This window comes from Dendropsophus ebraccatus, chromosome 11 (genome assembly GCF_027789765.1).
Source record: "Dendropsophus ebraccatus isolate aDenEbr1 chromosome 11, aDenEbr1.pat, whole genome shotgun sequence".
NCBI classification, from domain to species: Eukaryota; Metazoa; Chordata; class Amphibia; order Anura; family Hylidae; genus Dendropsophus; species Dendropsophus ebraccatus.
The window spans coordinates 24609425-24633360 of NC_091464.1; the positions used below are offsets into that span (position 1 = coordinate 24609425).

General features: G+C 42.6%; 1 protein-coding gene across 1 annotated transcript in view; it reads right to left on the reverse strand.

Annotated features, from left to right (window-relative positions):
- Positions 1-1950: 1950 nt before the first annotated feature.
- The window catches only part of AMPD1 (adenosine monophosphate deaminase 1), a 51069-nt gene continuing 29083 nt past the window's right edge, over positions 1951-23936 (reverse strand). The window contains exons 8-15 of the mRNA XM_069945331.1: positions 19927-20058; positions 18161-18324; positions 15124-15250; positions 14699-14862; positions 9375-9495; positions 7476-7649; positions 4082-4192; positions 1951-2303 (exon numbers count right to left, since the gene is read on the reverse strand). Of these exons, the coding sequence (XP_069801432.1) occupies positions 2145-2303; positions 4082-4192; positions 7476-7649; positions 9375-9495; positions 14699-14862; positions 15124-15250; positions 18161-18324; positions 19927-20058 (1152 nt within the window). The 3' untranslated portion in view covers positions 1951-2144. The remainder of the gene's footprint in view (positions 2304-4081; positions 4193-7475; positions 7650-9374; positions 9496-14698; positions 14863-15123; positions 15251-18160; positions 18325-19926; positions 20059-23936) is intronic.

The following is a 23936-nucleotide window of genomic DNA, read 5'->3' on the forward strand; positions in this document are numbered from 1 at the left end:
GCAGCCACCGCTTACATCAGATTTTAATTTAGAAATTGCACAATATCAGTATTGTCTAGACAGACACTCGTAGGGCGCTTTGATTTCCCAAAACAGTAAAGCGGTTAGGCGAAAGTTACCGTTTTCTTCCTCACCCATAAGTTATAAGTATGACCCGCTATTTCCCTTCTCTACTACGTAAATTCAGTGTCTGTTTTGATATCTGTTCCTTGACCCTGCATCCTATTTTACTGTTCAAGATTCCATTTATAGCAGTGGGGTGCAGTTATATGGAAGGAAATGGGTAGAAGAAAGGAAAGGCACTTGAGACTTCACATAGGAGGTATTCAATTTATTGCTGCGGACATCCATGGTACATGGTAAATGGGCACAAATATTTGTTGTAAACAAGCAGCCCTCAAAAACACTTAAACAAAAAAGTCTTCATATTGGATTTCAATGGTCGGGATTTGGAAACGTCTTTTTCTATAGCTTTTCATAAACAAAGGTTATAATGTATCTGAATAATATTGTCTGAATATATGAAACATGAGCATACCCTCAATTTTATGCATGATAAACAAGGCACAATTGGTTCATCCTTTACACATTACTAGAGATGAGCGCAACATTGAGAGCATTCTTGGGTAACATCATTTGACATTTGAATATTGGTTGCTGAAGAAGCTGGATGCAGCCTTAGGCTATGTTCACACTGCGTATGAATCAGTCTGTAGATCGTACGCCGCCGTACATGTGCGGCTGAAACTACGGGCGTGGGAAAAATAGATATGCGGCTGGATGAGTACGAACCGCGAACATACGCCCGTAGTACAGTTATGCTTCACTAGCTTGTTTCGAAGCGATCTGAGGCAGGTCATTTACTTGGAAATCTTCGCCCAGCCCCGTAAACCACACAGAACTTTTTGGATGGAAAAATCAAGTTTAATTTGGCTGAAATAAGTACTTTGTACGGGACCGCATGGAAATCCACGGCCGTGAGTTTCAACATTTCCGTCCTCAAACAATGGTCTTGTTCATTTTTCACGGCGCCGTATACGATCCGGCCGTAAGCTCATACGTGGTGTGCACTGTGCGGGCGTGTATCGTATACTTTCAAGCGAACGCATCAACCTCAAAACTACGTGCGTATATTCGCGGTTCGCACTACGGACGGATTCATACGCAGTGTGAACATAGCCTTAGGGAGTATAGGAAAATATGGATACAGACTATGGCTGTATCCATGTTTTACCGGACTCCCAAGGGTTTCATTCAACTTCTTCAGCCATCAGTATTCAATTGCCGAATAATTGGACTTTAGCATGCTCAGGTTGCGCTCATCTCTCCACATTACTAGGAAACCATCTGTTTAAGGTCTAAACTACATTTGGTTATTAAAGGAGTTTTGGTCAAATATGATTGATGGCCTATCCTCAGGATAGGATCTCGATCACTGATTGACAGGGTACGGGCCTGGTTAGCACCCGCACAATACAGTAAATGGGGTCTGAAGTAGTTGGCTCGGTTCACATTGTAGGGTTGGTGCGATTTACTGCAGCTCAGTTCCCACTGACATGAATGGCAGCTGAGCTGTAGTAACATATGGAACCAGTGCTATTCAATGAGTGGAGCCAACAGTTTCCGTCCCTAGTCATTGTGTAGTGCGAGAGCTAAACACTACAATAGGTACCCTGTCAATCAGTGATTGAGGATCTATGCTGAGGATACACAGCCAATAAACGGGAGTGCTGAATGTCTTAGGATAGGCAATAAATCATATTTGCCTTTGAAAACCACTTTAAAGAATACACAGTTATGAACTGGAGATACGATTTATGGAACAATCTTATAAATCTATTATTACAAATCTATTTATAAGATCAAGAAGAGGGATATATTCGAAGCAAAGTGGGAAAGAGGGATTTGGGTCAAACCAGACATTGTCCCTCCGAATGAGGGAAACTTGGGTGGTTTACATACATTTCTTGTTTAATATAATTTTAAGACCAGGAAATGTACTTTTCAGCTGAAATTCAATGTTAGGATAATAACTCTATTAGGCCTTTGGCATAGTTCCTAAAAGATTATTCAAGCTTGCTTGAAGTTTGATCAGAGATGGCCTATGAGGTTATGAAATGTATGAGGACTATCTGTAATGCTTCTTACTCGGCCGTTTTTAAAGCTTGAAGAATAAGAGTAAGTTCATAACACCAGGTCTCGTATCTGTAAGCGATTCTTATCTGGGCCACGTTAGTCTTGCGGATATCATTTCCTTGTGGCCCTTCCACTCTATAGTCTTCTCCAAGGAAATGCATCTTCTCCTACATAGACCAATCATTGGAAAGAAAATATTGGGAGAATATGTTAATCCATATAATTGTGATAAAAACCCCATCCAAAATTTGAGAGTATTGATGCAATGCACATTTTTCAGCTCTTTTTCTAAAGGTATGTGAGAAGACAGCCGAGACCACGCTAATTGTATTGTAATTCTATTACATGACCCGATGTTCCGGATAATCGAGAACCGATCTGCTAGATTGGTGCTTGCTTACATAGTCTATTACACAGCTTGACTATCGGGCAGCAATATGTATATAGAAAATAAAAAAACTTTTTTACTTACCTGTCCACGCTTCCCAGTCACCTTCTAGCTTTTCCCCACTGTCGGGAGCCGCCGCGGAAGCTGCGGCTAGTGTGTAACTCTGAAGCTCCAATGGCCGCTGGGGCCATCGGGCAGAAGCTAGAACAACATCAGTGAGCGAGGACAAGTATGTATAAAGTTTATTATTTTTTTTATACAGTCCTCAGCCATCGGCTGCGCATTGCTATTACCAAACATTTAGCATTGCGTGGTCGGTGGACACTGATGTTTCAACATGTTGAAGCACAATGATCAGCCAATGATCGTTTCTTTGGCTGATCGTTGCCTTTATTACACCGAGAGATGATCTGCCAATCGGCGTAATTTGACTCTATTGTCTCTTTTCTATATCTTCAAGCTGAGACGTTAGGTAAATACAATGAAAGCTCTCCTGAAGTCAACAGAGAGACTGAAAGTGTAAGATATAGCCAAAATTTGTGAGCCCAAAGATTCCTGACAGTCAAAAGAAAGGTTTATGGTCCTTCACTTTACTGGGGAACCGAGTACCTGAACAATCTCCTCACTTGTCTCTACTGCATCTCATAATAAATGTATACAAGGGCATCATATTCATCACATGTGGGCAAAACCAAGGCTGCATGTGATGCCTAATGGGCAAACAATATTGCCACAATATCATTTGGGTTGACTAACAATAACTTTATATATTCAATCATTATATTTGCAGTAATACCAATTATTTTTACCTTTTTATTATTCCTTTTTTTTTTAGTATATAGCCAATTAATTAGCATGCAGTTATGAGTTCTTTTTTACATAAGAGGCAGGAAAGGGTTTTTGTTAATGCTTCTTTTTACATTATGTTTAACTTGACATTGTATAATACAAGTCAATGCTGCTGCAGTTATACTAGAACTATGCAATGGGCACAGAGGGGGCCTAATACAATACAGGGAGCACAAAGGGGAACAAATACAATAAAGGGGAGAGAGAGAGAGAGGGCCAAATACTATTACAGGAGGCAAATAGGAGGCCTAATACAATACAGCTGCACAAGGGGGCCTACACTATATGGAGGCACAGAGTGGGCTTAATACTATACAGGGGCCACTGAGGGGCCTAATACTAAAGAGGGCCTATAACTGTGGAGGTTGCACAGAGGCAAAGAGTCCAAAGAGGGCCTTATTACTTTATAGGGCACTATGAAAAGTCAGTTTGTGTAGCAGTAGGGAGCGTGTTGGAAAAGTGCAGAACCTAAAATGTTTGATGGATTCTGAAAAAATTGATACAATAATGGAGAGTGAATGTTGCTGCAGATGCATCTGTTTTCCATTTCCCAAATAGTTTTTTTGGGGTTATATACCCTGGCCAAGCTGAAGTGCAGCATATTTAGTAGTTTCCTGTTACATTTCTGTTTTAAAGTGGCAATAACTAATGGCAGGTGTAAAATGAAATTTAGGAGAATTACACTAGATGTAATCATAAAGTGCTCACCTCATGGGACAATCCGCACTGCAGAACACTGCTTTTTGCAATCTCACACATGTCACAGGTACTGAGTTTGAAAACCTGTGCGGCAATGGCATATTCTTCCATCAGAGGCTCCTGTAAGCAAAAAGATGAATTTGTGAAGGTGTCTGGTAGCACCTTATCAGCTCCACATAGCCAAGTAAAGTGCACATGTCTATGGGGGAGTCAATCAGCCAACCCTTATCTAATGTCCAGCTTTATGTGAAGATAAGATGTCTTCACTAATTTAATATCCTATATTTTCAAATAATCAAAATTGATAGTATTGATAGTGTATATATGCTCCAGTCAGTGCAATAGAAAAGATGGATACAGTATGTGATGTTGGGAGGCTTGAGAACAGAAATGAAAATGATAGCTCTACCAGGTCTGATACAACAGCAAGTAAGTTATGTTTTCTTGGTTAATTATAAAATTAATTTGTGGAAAGAAAAAGGTGAAATAAAGGTTCTGACCATAACGAAATATAAGAAAACTATTGATAGATAAATTACTTTAAAGGGAACCTCACAGCTGTTTTATGCTGTTTTATTCACAGAATACGGTAACACATTAGACCACAGGTATCAAACTACAATTCCCATCATGGATGGAGCTTTGGTTTCGGCTGTCCAGGCATGATGGGAATTGTAGTTTTGCAACAGCTGGGGGGCTGCCATTTTGACATTGTGCAGCAAACTATGGGGGAAACTTACTATTACCTGTGGTTTTATTACTATATAATATTACACTGGACTTACTATTGTGGTATGCAAAAAAAGGGGTCTGTGGAGCCTCAGCTGTGAGTGTCAAAACACTGGAATAACCAGATATCCCTCCAGGGGTGCAAGGGGTGCCTCCCAGTGGGGCGATCATCAATCCACTTTGATACATAGTCCCTTAGGTACCATCAGTTGTGAGACTATTGTGGTGCACAATTATCATGTTCTTCTGTTTTAGCCTGTTTACACCACCTTTCTCATGGTGTCATTTGTGCCAATAATTCACCAAAGATGTGTCTCAAGGTTTAGTAAATTAATCGAGTTTTACAAGTTTTGCCCCTTGTTCATAAAGATTTTGGTGCTCAGTAAATCTGGGCCTATGTGTGTATAGGAGAGATGTGTCACATAAAGGGAGTCTGTTAGCCATATGTTATTTCCCCCCCCCCCCCCCCCCCAACACACTCAGCCCTTTCTGCCTTGACTGATGGGTGTACAGCAGGGATGGGGAACCTTTGGCTCTCCAGCTTTTGCAAAACTAAAATTCCCATCATTCCTGGACAGCCAGAGCCGATAGCTTTGGCTGTCCAAGCATGATGGGAATTGTAGTTTGGCAACAGCTGGAGGGTCGAAGGTTCACAATCCCTGGTGTTTGGGGTTCAGATCTGGAAACCAAAATATTTACATCAATCATGTAGGACTGAGAGGGGTGGGGGAGTGAGGAGACATACATGCAGGACTGGGAGGTGTAGGAGAGTGAGGAGACATACATGCAGGACTGGGAGGGGTGGGGGAGTGAGGAGACATACATGCAGGACTGGGAGGTGTAGGAGAGTGAGGAGACATACATGCAGGATTAGGAGGGGTGCGGGAGTGAGGAGACATACATGCAGGACTGGGAGGGGTGGGGGAGTGAGGAGACATACATGCAGGGCTGGGAGGTGTGGGGGAGTGAGGAGACATACATGCAGGGCTGGGAGGTGTGGGGGAGTGAGGAGACATACATGCAGGACTGGCAGGACTGGGAGGAGTGAGGAGACATACATGCAGGACTGGGAGGTGTGGGGGAGTGAGGAGACATACATGCAGGACTGGGAGGAGTGAGGAGACATACATGCAGGACTGGGAGGTGTGGGGGAGTGAGGAGACATACATGCAGGACTGGGAGGAGTGAGGAGACATACATGCAGGACTGGGAGGGGTGGGGGAGTGAGGAGACATACATGCAGGGCTGGGAGGTGTGGGGGAGTGAGGAGACATACATGCAGGGCTGGGAGGTGTGGGGGAGTGAGGAGACATACATGCAGGGCTGGAAGGGGTGGGGGAGTGAGGAGACATACATGCAGGGCTGGGAGGTGTGGGGGAGTGAGGAGACATACATGCAGGGCTGGGAGGTGTGGGGGAGTGAGGAGACATACATGCAGGACTGGCAGGACTGGGAGGAGTGAGGAGACATACATGCAGGACTGGGAGGTGTGGGGGAGTGAGGAGACATACATGCAGGACTGGGAGGAGTGAGGAGACATACATGCAGGACTGGGAGGTGTGGGGGAGTGAGGAGACATACATGCAGGACTGGGAGGAGTGAGGAGACATACATGCAGGACTGGGAGGTGTGGGGGAGTGAGGAGACATACATGCAGGACTGGGAGGAGTGAGGAGACATACATGCAGGACTGGGAGGTGTGGGGGAGTGAGGAGACATACATGCAGGACTGGGAGGTGTGGGGGAGTGAGGAGACATACATGCAGGACTGGCAGGACTGGGAGGAGTGAGGAGACATACATGCAGGACTGGGAGGTGTGGGGGAGTGAGGAGACATACATGCAGGACTGGGAGGTGTGGAGAAGTGAGGAGACATACATGCAGGACTGGGAGGGGTGGGGGAGTGAGGAGACATACATGCAGGACTGGGAGGAGTGAGGAGACATACATGCAGGACTGGGAGGTGTGGGGGAGTGAGGAGACATACATGCAGGACTGGGAGGAGTGAGGAGACATACATGCAGGACTGGAAGGTGTGGGGGAGTGAGGAGACATACATGCAGGACTGGGAGGTGTGGGGGAGTGAGGAGACATACATGCAGGACTGGCAGGACTGGGAGGAGTGAGGAGACATACATGCAGGACTGGCAGGACTGGGAGGAGTGAGGAGACATACATGCAGGACTGGCAGGACTGGGAGGAGAAATACATGCTGTACTGGGAAGGGTGGGGGAGTGAGGAGTCATACATGCATGTATGACTGCAGTCCTGCATGTATATCTCCTCATTCCGCCACCTCTCCCAGTCCTGCATGTATATCTCCTCACTCCCCCACACCTCCCAGTCCTGCATGTATATCTCCTCACTCCCCCAACCCTTCCCAGTCTTGCATGTATGTCTTGTATTTGAGGGGTGGGGGAGAGAGGAGACATACATGCTGCAGCCCAGCACAGCCTTTATGGAACACTGAGCATAATAAAGAGTTGACAGATCCCCTTTAAGGCTGGCAGGGCAAAGAGCGGCCACTGGGGACCATCACGATTGTTGATTGAACCAATTAAACCTTAGACAATTATGCATTTCCCCTTCGTATTATTATTATTATTATTATTATTATTATTATTATTATTATTATTATTATTATTTATAGAATGCAGAATCAGTGTGTTGTTACCTTAGTGTAATGGAACTGCATGGGATCATCTGTAGACAAGGATATTACCAGGCCCTTCTCATGGAAGTCCAACAACGGATTCTTGGCATATTCCAAAAACAGACTATTGTTGCTCAAAGGTGACATGGCAATGGGGATTTTCGCCAAAAAGTACAGATACTGAAGAACAGGACTCTGTCAAATACAAATTTTGTAATTGTGTAAATTGTGCAAAAGAAAACCATTGTATTCCTAATTTAGAGTTAATAATTCTGTACCATAGGTTTTATTCTTGCAGCTTAACCATGCAATTCAAAATGAAATACAAACTGTTGGACTCCTTTACCATTGAGAATAAAGAGATAAAATACCTGAATGGCAGGACAGACTTAGCGTTAGAGTTTACTGCAACCTTACTGGAATGAATGACAGAATGACAGCACTAATATGATCTCGATAAAAATAGCGTAGACCAGGGGCGTCAAACTCAAACTCATTTACACTGACGCCACATCAGCCTTATTGTTGCCTTCAAAGGGCCGATTGTGTGCACCACCTAAGGAAAAGACTAAGATGTCCTTTAGGACCGGGTTACTAAATAATTGGATTGGGGAAAGGGGTAGGTGGTAACTCCAGTAGCAACTTACTTCCCTATTGGGTTCGTACCCCTAGTAGGTAATCCCCCCACCCCAGAATGCCCCCCAGCAGTAGCGTAGCTACCATAGAGGCAGGATAGGCAGTTGCTATGGGGCCCGTGCAGGAGGGGGGCCCGGGGGAGAAGGTAAGACCAGGTGTGTATGTACTACAGTGTGTAAGTGACCGAATGTTTACTTATATGCTTCAACACAAAAAAAGGGTTAACAAGCAAAAGACAGAGATCTGCTTCACTGCACTGATAACCTCTGACCTCCGTTCTCTAGCTGCACAATAGAGTAGGAAAGAAAAATGTGCAGAGGTCAGGAGTTATCAGTGCATCAGCAGTAAAGCATATATATATATATATATATATATATATATATATATATATATATATATGCGCAGTGCTTTATGTTGTGCGTAGGGGATGGGGGCCCCTTAAATTTTTTTGCGAAGGGGCCCCGTGAATCCTAGCTACTCCCCTGCCCCCCAGCTTCTTCCCCCAGTAAATAGGTGCCCCCAGCAGGTAGGCAATTTCTCATACCTCCCCCCCCATTATGTAGGTACCTCTATTGGGTAATAATTACACAGAAAATCCCTATGCTGCTTTGCAGGTAAGTGCCCCCCAGGCCACCAGAAAGTCTGCTGCACTGCATGTAAAATCTTGAAAATGAGTGGCCTACACAGACAGGGGCAATGGCACTATAGAATCTGCAAGGTATTAACATAGTAGTAAAGAAGCAGCACTCCAATTCCAGGGGATGTGGTGTTCTGTTTATTCACCCATCTACATGTATGTGCAAAGTTAAAAAAAATAAATCTCTACTAAAAACTATAAAAAATTTTAACCATGTTTAAGAAAAAATATACTTTTGCAAATGGCAGCTGATATACAGCCTCTAAGCCCCATAATATATGTAAAATAGTCACATTTTGCTTGACAATAAGTGAAAAAAAAAATTCTCCAACCCACTATTATAGGAAGCATAAAGTATTACTGCATACAACTTCAGAGATGAGCGCCACCTACTGGTCGCTGTCCTAACAATTCCCCAAGAGAGAGTTATAGGACCAATTCAAGTTTGCCTTAGGCTGTGTTCACACATGCAGAGCAGAAATGAAAAAAAGATGCAATGTGAATGCATTACTAAAACAATGAAATGCCAACATACCCTCACTGTACCTATGCCTCTCAGCTAGTTTTCCTGAATACATTGTATATTATTGTACATTTTAAGGGCAGGAAGTGAACATAAGGCCGGGTAATTTCTCCGAACTATTTACCTTTTTTAAGTTCAGTCCATGAGAAATATTATCTGCTGTCATGAATGCTGCTAGTAGATGAGTGATAGCACCAGCCTCCCCACAGTGAGGGCGGAACAGGAACGTGTTCATTCCCCTCTCCCTGGAACAAAACAGACCTTTTCATTATATATCTATTACAAGAGGCCTTCAATACTTAAAGGGGTACTCCGGCGATATTTTTTTCCTCTCAAATCAACTGGTTTCAGAAAATTATAGAGATTTGTAATTAACTTCTTTTTAAAAATCTCACGTCTTCCCATACTTATCAGCTGCTGTATGTCCTGCAGTCTGACACAGGGCTCTCTGCTGCCACTTCTGTCCATGTCAGGAACTATCCAGAGAAACAGCAAATTCCCATAGAAAATCTCTCCTGCTCTGGACAGTTCCTGTCTCGGCCAGAGATGTCAGCAGAGAGCACTGTGTCAGGGTATGTGCACACTACGGAATCTCGATGGAAAATCCGTTGCGGATTCCGCAGCTCGCACCTGCTCGCAGACTTTGGCAGCCACACGTCTTTGCAAGTGCCATAGACTCCATTCTATGCACGGGCGGATTCTGCTGTCCTTCCAAAGAATGAACCTGTTCATTCTTTGGACGGACGGCGGAATCTGCCCGTGCATAGAATGGGGTCTATGGCATGGGCAGAAATGCACGCGGCTGTCAGAGTCTGCGAGTGGGTGCAAGCTATGGAATCCGCAACGGATTTTCCATGGGGATTCCGTAGTGTGCACATACCCTCAGACTGGAAAGAATACATTACTTCCTGCAGGACATACAGTAGCTGATAAGTCTTAGAAGACGGGAGATTTTTAAATTGAAGTAAATTACAAATCTACATAACTTTCTGAAACCAGAAAAAAATTCATGGAGTACCCCTTTAAATGCACTACTTATCTAATATGTTTGCGATAGTTACACATGGGTAGCAAAACTACTTGGAAAGAAGAAAAAAGTGGTGTTTCATTCAGCCCATTTCAGACAGTTCACTAAAGAGTTAAGATAATGTGACCAGGACCATTGAGGTAAACTGGTTAGTAGGCCCAGGGTCCTATATTATTATTATTATTATTTTATTATTATTATCATTATCATCATTATTATTATTATTATTACAATGTAAGAGATGTTTGTGTACAGTCAGAGGCCAGATGGCCTAGGTATGTATGATAATCCCAGGGTTTACCAGTCATATAGATACCCCATTACTTTATATTTCATCCATAACCCAGTAATTATTAGTTTACAGGAGACTGAATCTTCCTAATCGTCTCATTTACAAGACTATTGTGTATAGTGAGATCTGAGCTATTGACTACTACTTACAGACAATGGTAGAGGTAATATAATGTCAAGTCAAATCCAGCTAAGTCTACTATTATTGCCAAAGAGCAATGTTCCCACAGGGTGGATATGGAAATGTGGAGAAGCAGTTGGCAAGCACTCAATCACGTTCTCGCTTAAAGTGATTTTGGACTGGCATTGAGAAGGGTAGAACGAAAATATAATGGCATCTAATGTGGGTCAGAAGATAGGAGGGTCTGGATAAGATGTGTTAGCTGTATATATTAGACTATTAGAGGAGAGTTGGCTCCAGCTAAACACCTATTGTTAGAGTATACTGTATACAGTATGCTGGACAGTCAACAGTATTGTAGAGCGAATGCGTAGAAGGAAAGTATTGTCGCCATGTGACCTATCATGTTTTTATATTAAAGTTGTTGTTGAGCTATAATAATTATAATAGTTTCCAGCCAGTTAAAGGGGTTATCTTTTTCTTTCAAATGAATTGGTTTCAGAAAGTTATATAGATTTGTAATTTACATCTATTTAAAAATCTCAAGTCTTCCCATACTTATCAGCTACTGTATGTCCTGCAGGAAATGTTGTTTTCTTTTCAGTCTGACACAGTGCTCTCTGCTGACATCTCTGGCTGAGACAGGAACTGTCCAGAGCAGGCAAGGTTTTTAATAGGGATTTGCTGCTCTGGACAGTTCCTGTCTCGGACAGAGGTGTCAGCAGAGAGCACTGTATCAGACTGAAAAGAAAACATTTCCTGCAGGACATACAGCAGCGGATAAGTATGGGAAGAGATTTTAAAATAGAAGTAAATTACAAATCTATATAACTTTCTGAAACCAGTTGATTTGAGAGAAAAAGATTTTCACTGGACAACCCCTTTAATTCCCATCTTGCTCCAGTGCTGATGTTGCAGCAATGGTCCCCACCAGCCTGTGTTCATTTTCCTGCACTGATGATGCTGCCTCCATACACAATCACTGCTGCCAGTCACTAGTATCATGGAGTGATCCCATTTCTGGTGATTTTTCTTGAAACGTACCAGTGTGAATATGTCACACCATACAAATATAAATTCTGTAATACCTTTGCAACCTACAATCAAAAAGGACAAAATAGGCATGTGCTTAATCAGCAAATATTTATTGAGCATCCAACGTAAGGATAGCTGACAGACATGTGCAACTATGAAGCCATCAATATCTCCAAATAAAAACAGTCAGGGAATCAATACACCTTGTCGTGCAGTACTGTCCCTGCGTCTCAAAGGGTATCGTCCAGTCAGGACCCATGTCCACTACCTGAGTTATTGCTCCAAGGAAACTACAAAATACATGCAGACCCATACACTACCACAATAAACGGTACATATGTCTACTGGCAGGTCAACACCATCATACCGAATCCTGCTACAATAAATTAATCACCTCACCCAACGTGTTTCAGTCAACCTGTGTTGGTGACCTCATCAGGGGATATGAGGCAAGAGATGTACTTTAGTTTATATGCAACATTTTTTATGCAACATTATATACTGATAACACAGATAATCTAATGCATAACAAGTACACAAATCAGACAGATCAGAGGATAGTCGTGGCTGTGGCTACTCACTATCCCAGAGTTCTGGGGGGACCAAAGAGTAAAAGGTCCCGTGTAGCAGTGACTAAAGTGGTCCTATATCCTGGTAAGCTCAGTATGTACGTGAGGGTCTGTGAGAGTCCTAAGTGTGCCCACAGAGCCGTCCTCTGGGTTGACAGAAACACGTTGGAAGAGGTGATTAGTTTATTGTAGCAGGATTCAGTATGATGGTGTTGACCTGACAGTGTTTGTCCAACTAGCACTGACTATAACAAGGACCAAATGGAACATTAGCATCTGCATGGTGGACAGGTACCGACCTGGACAACACTGCATGAGGTAAACATATGTACCATTTATTTATATGGGTCTTCATGTATCTTGTTTTTTCCTTGGAGCACTAACTCAGGTAGCGGACGGACCAACACGGATCCTGACTTGATGATAGTTTTAAGACGCAGGGGCAGTACTACACGATAAGGTTTTTATTTGGAGATTGCTTCATAGTTGCACGAGTCGGATAGATGTTGGATATTCCATAAATATTTTCTGATTAGGCACATCCTTATTTTGTACTTTTTGATTAGTTCTATTTTTCCATGTAAGGCTGGGTTCACACTACGTTTTTTTTCTTACATTGTTGCAAAAATTATGAAAAAAACAGATGCATTTGTGTGCATCCATTTTGATCCGTTCTTTTATTGACTTCCATTATAAAAAAAAAAACATCAAAACACATCCATTTATTTTAACATACAGAAACGCAGCTGACCTTACATTTTTGTGTACGTAAAAAAAAGGATGTGTTATGATCCGTTTTTTTAATAATAGAAGTTCTTGGAAAAAGCAATCAAAACAGATGCACACAAATGCATCTGTTTTTTTCATCCATTTTCCATCCGTTTTTTTTTTTTTTTTTGCAAAAACTGGATGAAAAAATGTAGTGTGAACCCAGTCTAACTATAGTAAAAAAAAACACCCTCCTGCTTTGTAAAGCTCTTGTCTCATTATCATCACAGTCAGGAATAGGTAAGACCTCTATTATAAGGCACATTGCAGTGGAATGCATTATGGGAAGGAGCTACAGAAGTGCCAGGGCATGCTACCAGTTTCAATGGTGAATAGCCATGTCCGATTTTTGCCTGACAGATTGATACATCTGAGCCATTGTATATTATGAGATGAAGAGGTAGGAGTTATGAATGGATATAATTTTTGTATAGCACAAGAGAATGTGCTGACATTATATAAATGAGGTATAAAGGTGTAATAAACAGCGCTGCGGCATGGCCTAATCACCCCTAATGGTTCTCGGTGGATTCTACTTACTACTGGATTAATGCCAGGATTCATTGTGAGCAGGCGGAGAAGTAAGACTTGACAAGCCGTTCCACCCTAAACTTATTTATACATGGATGCAGATCATATGGTGTAAATATAGCATTAGGGTGGAATGGATTTCTGCGCACGCTGATTTGTGGGCTACACCAAGAATATACTTAGACTAGGAAATACACCTGTGAACACTGCAATTCGTTCAGACACTAGTGCACCTATCTCTCTTGAGCAGTCTTGAATCAGATCTGCTTGAGTCGCACTCATTTCTAGTTATGGTATAATTTGGCAGGTAGCATTTCACAATAATACATTAAAGTAAGCGGTGGGTGAGCTCAAAAAGGTGTGTGTGGATGTCAATCAAACTAAAGATTTGACCTGGTATATGCCCCCACCAGGTGCTTGATCCTATACCTAAATACATGAATGCTAGTTTTCTGGTCCTTTTATTTTAAGAGAATATTTTGCTTAATATTACTATTAGAGATGAGCGAACCTGGAGCATGCTCGAGTCCATCCAAACCCGAACGTTCAGCATTTGATTAGCGGTGGCTGCTTAAGTTGGATAAAGCCCTAAGGCTATGTGGAAATCATGGATATAGTCATTGGCTGTATCCGTGTTTTCCAGACAACCTTAGAGCTTTATCCATCAGCCAACACTGATCAAATGCCGAACGATTGGGTTCGGATGGACTCAAAGCCAAACCCGGTTCGCTCATCTCTAATTACTATATGTCCTTTGTTTTCCCTCTTTATTTACCAATTGCATGCTGTAAATTTGTCATAACTTAAGGGAATGTACCACTAGATACCGCATGTACCACATCTGTCCATATTGGCTTTTTAGGCTTCACTAACAGGTCTCTGCACCTGGATGATGATTATCCAAATGCAGATATAAAACTATGTAAGTGAGATCTAAAAGGGTGCTTTTGTTCACAACAGTATACTCATAGTGGTACCAAGCACGTAAAACTGAAGACACATGTATTTTGACCTACAAGCCATATTAAGCCACACTCATATTAAGCCACACTCATATTAAGCCACACTCATATTAAGGAATAAGGGCGATCGGCCCTGTGTCTTACCTCCTTAGGTTGTTCAGCACTCTGATGTTGGCATACATGTAGTAGATATAATATGTATATGATGGGTTCTTCTCAATGGTCCAATCCTGGGGAAGTGGACTCTTTGATGAAAACATATGGCCGCTGTGTTTTGACTCATCATCCACACTGTCGAAGGCAGTTATCTATTGAATGACGATACAGGAGTGTGGTAATGAATATATTGTACTGTAACTGAAACTATCCATAGATCTGTAAGGTCCAGTTCACACATCATCATACTATACTTTTTTGCAGAATTTTGCAACCAAAAATTTTACAACAAATATGCAGTGTTAAGAAGTCAACTATTACATGACTATATACAGTATATAAAGGATTTATATTTGGTTTATATGCAATAATTATAATACGTATCACTAACATACAATCATTACTGTACTTACCTGTCTGAGGAACACGCTGAGCTCTTTGTTGGCATTCGGGTTGACTGTGGCTTCAAACACTGGCATGAAGATATTCTCCAGCATTTTTCCAAAATTAGGCACAGACTTCGAAGCTCTAAATATATCACTATAAAAATCAATGATAAAGATGAAACCACAAGTACACACTCATAATTACATGGAACTCAATTCACATTTTCTATAATACAGTACAAATCCAAAGTACCAAAAATGATGAGTAGTGTTGAGTGAACTTGCCGAACTGTTTGGGTTGGGCAACGTTCTCCGAACCTGAACACTCTGCATTTGACTCCCAGTGGACGGAGAAGTGTGATGCTGCCCTAGGGAGTCATGGAAAACATGAATACAGTCTAGGTATGGAGATCGTTGTCGAACCCAAATAGTTTGGCAAGTTTGCTCAGCACTAATTTTGAGGACTCTCTGGGAACATCCAAGAATTCACCATCTTGGTGTTCTTGAGTTGAGTTGCAGTAAAAGTCAAAGTCCACCCTGAGCTCCCACCGGATGTCTTGATAGCATTACTGTAATCTATTCAATGCATAAGAAATATACAGTTGAAACTTTGTTGCCGTAATTTTTATCGTGATTGGAACGCAATGAGACATGGGCGATGTCAAGAGGCACAGGAAGGTATTATGTGGCCCATGGTTTATAAAGCTGTGAAAAATCCTTCTGATCATCTGTAGGACCATAGATTGGCATACTATTATTTAACACCATAGCAGTAGAATACAATCCATCATTAACCTATTGCATAGCAATATAATATAAGAGCATGTATTGGCAAACTGGTTTGTCATTGGCTTATTTCCTTGCTTAGTGGAAATAGATGAGGTTTGGCAATCTTTAATTGCGGGAAAAGGGCATTTCACACACCTTCATCAGGTATTTTCATGGCACCTCCTGCTTTCTCTGCTAAAATAATAACCTTTCCCTGTACCCACCCTAATTGTTTTGTTCATGGCAGTCAACCAGCTGCCCTACTTATAATGACATAAAATGGAAGTGAAACTAACAATACAAACAATTTAGTTCACCTTTGTGTAAATCCATTGACAGCTGTTCCATCTCCACATAGGCTCATGCCTGGGAGGCTCACTGATTACCGTGACTCAGACCTTCTAGGCCTTAGAACAATGGACTGTTTCAGTAAATTCTTCATTCCGAGAAGTTACACACAAATATGTTTGCACCCTTATACAGTAGAACACTAGATCAATGGAGACTCTTGAGTGAGTACGACACAAGAAGACAGAAGAAAAGCTATGGCAAAAATAGAGGGTGGCACATCCACAAGGTGGTTAATAGAAAATAATGGACTGTGTCCTCAAAACGTAAACAATCTGGAAATCTTTATTAATGTACAAAACTACAGGTGCAAGACATGCAAGATAAAATCATTTAAAATACACAAATCACACACATGGAACTGTGCACGGTAAGCACAGACCCAACAGGTACCCCGACATCTACAAGTATTTCGACCCCTTCAATGGCTCATATAGTATTACAGGCTGCTGTGCCAAAACCTGACATGAGATGTAAGTGAATGTATATGTGAGCCTGTAATCAAAAAATACAAAACAAGAAGTAACAGAGGATAAATGTGGCCAAATAAGGCCCAAGCATGAAGGATGAATATCACCATAGAAGGGAGTCCATGTCGGGGTCCAATAATCCCCACGCATTCCGTCTCAACAACGAGACTTTCTCAAGGGTAATGATATGGTGAACATATGACATATAAATAGCAACCGCAATCAAGAAAATTAGAAAAAACGGTATCCATACCTATGTAATGTTTAATATAATACTTCTCCCATAGAGTGAGACCTGCTCTGCATTCCCAAACATGGCCGCAGCGTCCACAACAATGCTCTGCGCATGTGCACAGTCCTCTAACCACCCCCTCCTCAGTCACGTGAGCGATGACGTAGGAGGAGGCAAACTTTATTCATAACGTACAAGGACAATAACAATTCAGTTGGCTCCATAGAGGAGCATATTCGCCGCAGATATAATGGGGTTTAACCCCTCCACAGCCAACCATACCGTTCCTACCAACAACAGATGTAATTGCAAGCTCTCACATAATTATATATATGGCGCTATTGTAGCTAAATGAACAGATCCAATAAAGGTGTCATTACTATGAAACAAAAATAGAATGGATTCTTAATGTAAGCAACATCCAGACACTTAGCTTGTGTTACACACTATAAATAATTATTAATTAATTGTTAAACCCCATTATATTTGCGGCAAATATGCTCCTTTATGGTTTATGCCATGCTGAGTAGAGCACCCTGTATTATTATCTATTCATTTGAGTAGTGCCTTGTGCTTTTTTGTCTGATTCTTGAGTGAGTACTCCATTGGATTTTTTTCACTGATCTCCCTGAGCTCAGCCATTTCTGTGTTTTGCTGGTCTACTTTCCATTGCCCCCTTAGCCAGAATCCTGCTCCACACTGATGAGGGGCAAATACCATGAAACAGCTGTCTGTGGATGGATGCCTGGTTGCACTGGTGACTCATTTTAAGGCTGTCAGAAATCACTGCCTCTAAATCCTTCTCTTCTGAAGTCTTTTTCCAACACATAATTGCATTTGTAGGCAAATAATTAAAATAAATAGCCCCTAATTTATACATTGTATATACTTGGGTGATACTTGGCCTATTGGATGTACAGTTGGGGGTAGTACAGTCTCTGTGAAGTTTTTCCAGTATGAAGCAAACAACCCATTTTACCAGAGATATTTATCTTTTAGATGTTAATATATTTTATATATCAGAGTCTCATATCATTCACTGTATTTCCTATTCACCCCATCTATATTCTTGCATTTACATTTTTATAATCTGACTTAATAATTAAAAGCCCATATATCAACTCTTTCTATTAACTGTTGACAACTCAGATACATTTCACTTCTGGCGTGGGAAGAAACTATTTAGGGCAGTCCATTCTCCTTTGTCTGGTCTTGTTACATTCAGGTTATCCAATGCAATACTTACTATATTCTTGGAACTTGGATCATGAATTTCATGTTGGGACAGTAAACCCTGTGCAAATTGAACCAATGAGCCAGTTTAGTCCATTCATCGGGGGAGCGTCCATAGATTGACAAACGAGGCTCAGCATACTGATATCTTGCATCTTCTAGGTCTGATCCCACCTCCTGTTATTAATAGGATATATGTAAATTACATTTATAAATATAATCAGAATTCATACAAACATGCTTTACTATGCTTCATTATACCTTATTGTTAGAAGGGTGGCAAGGCACAGGTATTTCAGCTGCTGGGACACCCATCAATCTAATGGGTGACACAGCAGCAAGTGTTGAACCACTCTAATGCTTCAGCAATTTAAATTATTTTATTTCTGTTCATGAACGGGTTATGACGTGAACGGGGTATGCCCTCTGCCTGCACTGAATTTGTTATTGCTGGCATAAATTGTAGCTGAAAACTATGTGGCTCTGAGCTGGTGTAGATTTCAGTGACGGAACATGGGCAGCTCAAATGTGGCAGGATTGATGTAGATGCAAAAATACTGCAGAGACACCATCACATGTTTCTCAATGTCAGTGAACCAGCCAGACCTGCTAAGTGCTTTTATCTGATGAGTGCCATTAGGGGGGGGGGGGTTCCAAACATTCCATATTTTATGGAATTTTTGGGGCACCTTACTGAAGAAGATGGATGCAGCCTTAAGGAGGCCTTTCTGCCTGGGTTTAGTTTGTGTTGTTTGAATGTCTGATAACCTACTAGGGATAGTGGTGGTTTAGGATTATTTTAAGGCACAGATCTGGAGATTGCTGCACTGAGAGTTCCCAAAAACACAATGGTCTCCATAACTGTAAAAAGTAAGACTTTGAGAATGACCAGGACTCTCCCTAGAGTTGGTCAGCCAACCAAACTAAGTAATTGGGAGTTTGGTAAGGGGTTAGGTGAGGGGTTAGGTAAGGGAGATTTTTTTTTCAGCAGCTGGGACAGAAGGACTGGTCACGGTCGTGAGAACGCTGAGTACACCAAGGTACAGAGATCTTCATAATAAAAACATAATCCAGAGAGCTCTGGATCCCAGACTTGGCCAAAGGATCGCCAAGACAAAATAGCAGCAGCTTGGGGAGAACTCTGCGAATGTCCCGTGTCTGGCCCAGCCAGAGCCCTGAATTGAACGCAAATAAACATCTCTGGAGAGACTTGAAAATGTCTTCCACTGATGGTCCCCATCCAACCTGACAGAGCTTGAGAGGATCCACAGAGTAGAATGTCAGAAGTCCTCAAATCCAGGTGTATACTTTGAGGCATAATAACGAAGAAGACTGAAGGCCATAATCACCGCCAAGGTGCTTCAATTACGTGCTAAATAAAGGGTTTGAATACTTATGTCAATGCAATGCAAAAATTTCTAAGATCCTATTGTCCCTTTGTCATTATGGGGTTTGAGAGCAGAAATTTTATTTTATTTTTTTTTATTTATTTTTTTTGGGGGGGGGGACTTTTTTTTTTAATTCTTTTATTTTAATGCAAGGCTGCAACACCAGGTTAAGAGTCCCTGTTTTTAACTCTTTAACTTTTTCTGGTGTAAGATAATGTTTTTGTAACATACTGTGTAACTTGGGACATTGTACAGCTTAGTTTATGTTAATGAACAAGATCCAACATACAAGTGTGAACAGAGTCTTGGCACCTAAAAAGGTGTTCTAATCATTGAATCTTATGAGGATAAAATGTAATAACCAAAACATTTTTCCTCCATAGAGTGTTACCTTAATGATAGTGGCGAAATATTCACCATCAATAAAATTTTCCGTTTTCAGGTACAGGTCTCGTAATTCACTGGCACCAACTGGGTTATATTTAGCATTAAACTTGTCAAATCGTTGGAAAGTTTGCCTTCCCTGAAAAAAAAATGTATAGTAAGTATCAGTGGATTTCATAGAAATGTATTATTACATGGAGTAAAAGTAACTTCTCTAAAGCAAATCTCAAAAATAGATCTACCACTATGATTTTTACGTAAAGGGAATGTGTCATTAGAAAATGACTTATTGTGTAAATAATGCTTTTATGTTAAACATATTTTTTAAGAATTTTTGGTGACATTTTTTCTAATTGTCATTTTTCTATCTATATTACAAAATATTCCAGAAATCTTGCAGTTTTCATTCTCACCACCAGCTGAGACTTCCTGTTCTGTCTGTAGTGAGAAGAGGAGTGTGTTGTAAAGTGATCTGTACAGCATTACAACGTCATGTGACACCAGTTGGTAGATAACATCAAGACAATAGCAGCTCCCTGTGGAATGACCTTTTCAAAGGATACAGAATGCGCTCAATGATGTTTTACATTCATCTCAAGGGGACAGACTCTGTCTATTGTCTTCTATGTTCATGAGTCTTGCTGTAACCATGCGTCTTGCTGTCACTAAATGCTCCAGCAATATGGTAGTCCCCATAACAATGTACAAAAAAAAACTGGTGTAAAGTAGAATTGTCTCAGTTGTCCCTAGCAACCAGTCATATTCCATCTTTAATTTTTGAAAGAATCTGTAAGGAATGAAAAGTGCAATATGATTGTTTGCTAGGGGCAACTAAGACAATTCTACTTTACACCAGTTTGACAAATCTCACCCAATAAGTCTCATATTTTTATTAATTAAAACCAAATATTAATTGTATTTTCTGTCCATGATTATTGGGGGCAGCCATCTTGTCTTGCTTACTTCCCAGTTCAGATATATACTTTACATCAGCAACATGAACAAAGGAAACCCTTATGTGAAGACAACCCATTAACTTCTTAAGGGGAATTTTCTGGGTGACGGTGCAGGGGTCAAGGTGCAGGGAGGGGAAGGGAAAGAATTGTGTCCATAGATGATTGCTGAAAAGCTGTCTCCAAAGAACAGCATGTAATACTTAAAGAGTCACTGTCATTAATTTTTTTTTGCAGAAATCAATAGTCCAGGCGATTTTAAGAAACTTTTCTTTTGTGTCTCATAGGCGTAGTCTGGAAAAAAGCTCACTCTATTACCATTAAACTTAATCTCTCCTGCTTCTCTTACTTTCCTCAACACCAACTCTTTATCCTGAAAGGAAAGAAACTTAACAAGGAGCGTACGAGGGTGTCCTCCGGGTGGTGGAGGTTTGGCAGGGACCCTATGTGTGTCACGGCCGCGGCGGCGTCCCATGCTCCGGGCCGCCGCCGCGACCTCCCTCCATCTCATGCAGCTCCCGGGGTCCCGGTGCAGGGACCCGGCGCTGCTACATGTTCGGCCCCGGGGGGCGCCTTACCTGGTCCCGCTCCTGCCTCCGTCTGTGCCGGCCGGCGCGCGCGTCCCCGCCCCCTCGGGCGCGCGCGCGCCGGCTGTCTCAGATTTAAAGGGCCAGTCCGCACCTAATTGGCCAGTTGCACCAATCACTCCCTATTTATTCCAGCCCTGCCCCACTACAGGTGTTGGAGCCTCTACATGCTTCCCATAGCGTTTGGCCCAGCTCCCTGTTGTTCCTGATTCCCGTCCGTTACCTGGTTCCTAGTCCCTGTTCCTGATTCCTATCCGCCACCTTGTCCCTAGTCCTTGTTCCTGGTTCCTGTTCCCCTGCATCACCATTGCTCCTGTGTATAGCCTGTCACCTGCGGTCACGTCCACTGGCCTCTGCAGCACCATCTCCTGCCTACTGCTCCTGCCACGCCTCGCCTGCCGTCACCAGCAACCAAGCCAGGGGTAGCGACCTGGGGGTCGCCTGCCGCTGCAAGTCCATCCCGCCTTGCGGCGGGCTCTGGTGAAAACCAGCGGCCCCTTAGACTCCGCTCCCTGGGGAGGTTAGTGCCATCGCTGGTGACGGTCCAGTGGATCCACTAGTCCAGGCGTTACAATGTGCTCTTTCTATACCATATTTCACCTGGCCCCTTAGGGGGCCCAGTGTTGAGCCCAGCCATTCCTGTACGAATTCCACCACTCTTCTACCCTCTACTCCTTCTGGGAGTCTGACCAATCTGACATTGTTCCTCCTCGAGCGATCCTCGAGGTCAATCATTTTCCTTTTCAACACCGTATTGTCTCTCACCAATCCCTCCACCTCCCTTTGGATCTTGACAATGCTATCCTCCAAGACACTAATCCTGTTCTCAGCTTCACTGAATCTCTCCCTGATATTATTCAGGTCCTACCTTAACAAACTTATATCACTCCTGATGACTCCAACCTGCTCTGCCACTGCCGAGATGGAGCTGTCACATTTACCGATGGCTGTCACTGCTACCGCCCCCACCCCCTCCCTCTACACCATCCCCTCCGTTCTTGCTAGGGTCTTTATTTCTACCTGCTGTGGGGGAACTAAAAATTTTGTCAATCTTGCCGAGGTTTTTCCTATTGTCTTGTTTTGGACTATTGTTCTTATTAGCTTTCTTCGATGCCATTCTGCTGAAACGTCCAGGTCGAGAGCAGACCCTCCAGTCAACTCACACCTCGGCCGACCCAATCAAACTGACAGTTTTCCCCGATAGCAGGACCCTTATAACTAAAAGTGTACAGGAAGAGGAAAACAAAAATACGTGACACACTTAATCCAGCCCTGAATGGATTCCCTCCTGGGCCCCCTAGATCTAAGTTAACCAAAAAAAATAATAATAATTTCTTCCAAAATTATCAACGTTCAAAAGACAATTGATAGTCCCCCCACTATAGGTTAGGGCAGTCCAATGTCCATAAGTGGCAAATAGGGCCTGAGAATATCAGTGCGATAAACAGTTCCACCACAAATATCTTGGAGATAAAGTTAATGCACCATAGCCAGAGACGTCACGGGATAATGGCAGTACATCTCAAAACACATATTCCACCGCTCCAGTGCGTGGAACTATAAGGCGGGGGATTTATTTTGCATTGATCCAGCTATCATAAGGTAGCAACGTCCGGCCTCTGTTTATAACCAAACAGATAGATGTTAATACAATTCACAATGCCACTACTCCTATTGTTCCAAAGAAGCAGTCACTGGAGTTTTGATGGAGTTACCGGTTAGTAGACACCACACAGAAAGGTTAGTTCGTTCTGATGTTCAGCCGCATCGGGAGTGAAGAGGGCAAGCTGGTGGCAATCAGGGCAGAAGATTTCTGGCCTTGCAAGGGCAGGACCGAACCCACACTGAAAAAGTCTGTGAAATAATATCAACAGTCACAAAAACAGTTGCAATGAACATATGCTGAGCATCAATGCAGTCCCATTCTCAAAGTTTCCTGGGGCTTATTCTCTTTCTCATCAGCGTCCGTGGTGACCTCCCCTCACTGGGACTGAGGTGGCTACCCCTTTTGCCGGCTCACGCACACATGGCCCACTCCTATAGCGCAACTATGCAGCCTCCAAGGGCTGTCGTATCGCTTGGACAGCGCTGCCACCGCTACCCCTGTCCTTATATAGTGGGGCCATCACACCAGGGCATGCTGTTCTATACCAAAGTTTCTGTCGGCAAAACAAATGGGTGCCCTGCCACTGCACCCAAAGTTCCCTTAGGCTCCACACAGGCGAACAGTCCGACGAACAGGGGTGAACCCCCTGCCACTGGGTTCACCTCCTCCGTCAGCCCAATCTGCCACAATTTGGAGCTTCATACCAGCCCATACCACCAGCTTACCCTTGCTGTTCGTCGCAGTCAGACCGGCACGTCTATCCGAGCACACGCCAGCGACCCGATCTCACCGAGTCTCCGCGTGTGCTAGCTGGTCCGAGGCTCTATTGACTGCCTCTTATGACGCATTCAGCCCCACGTGACAGGCCTCG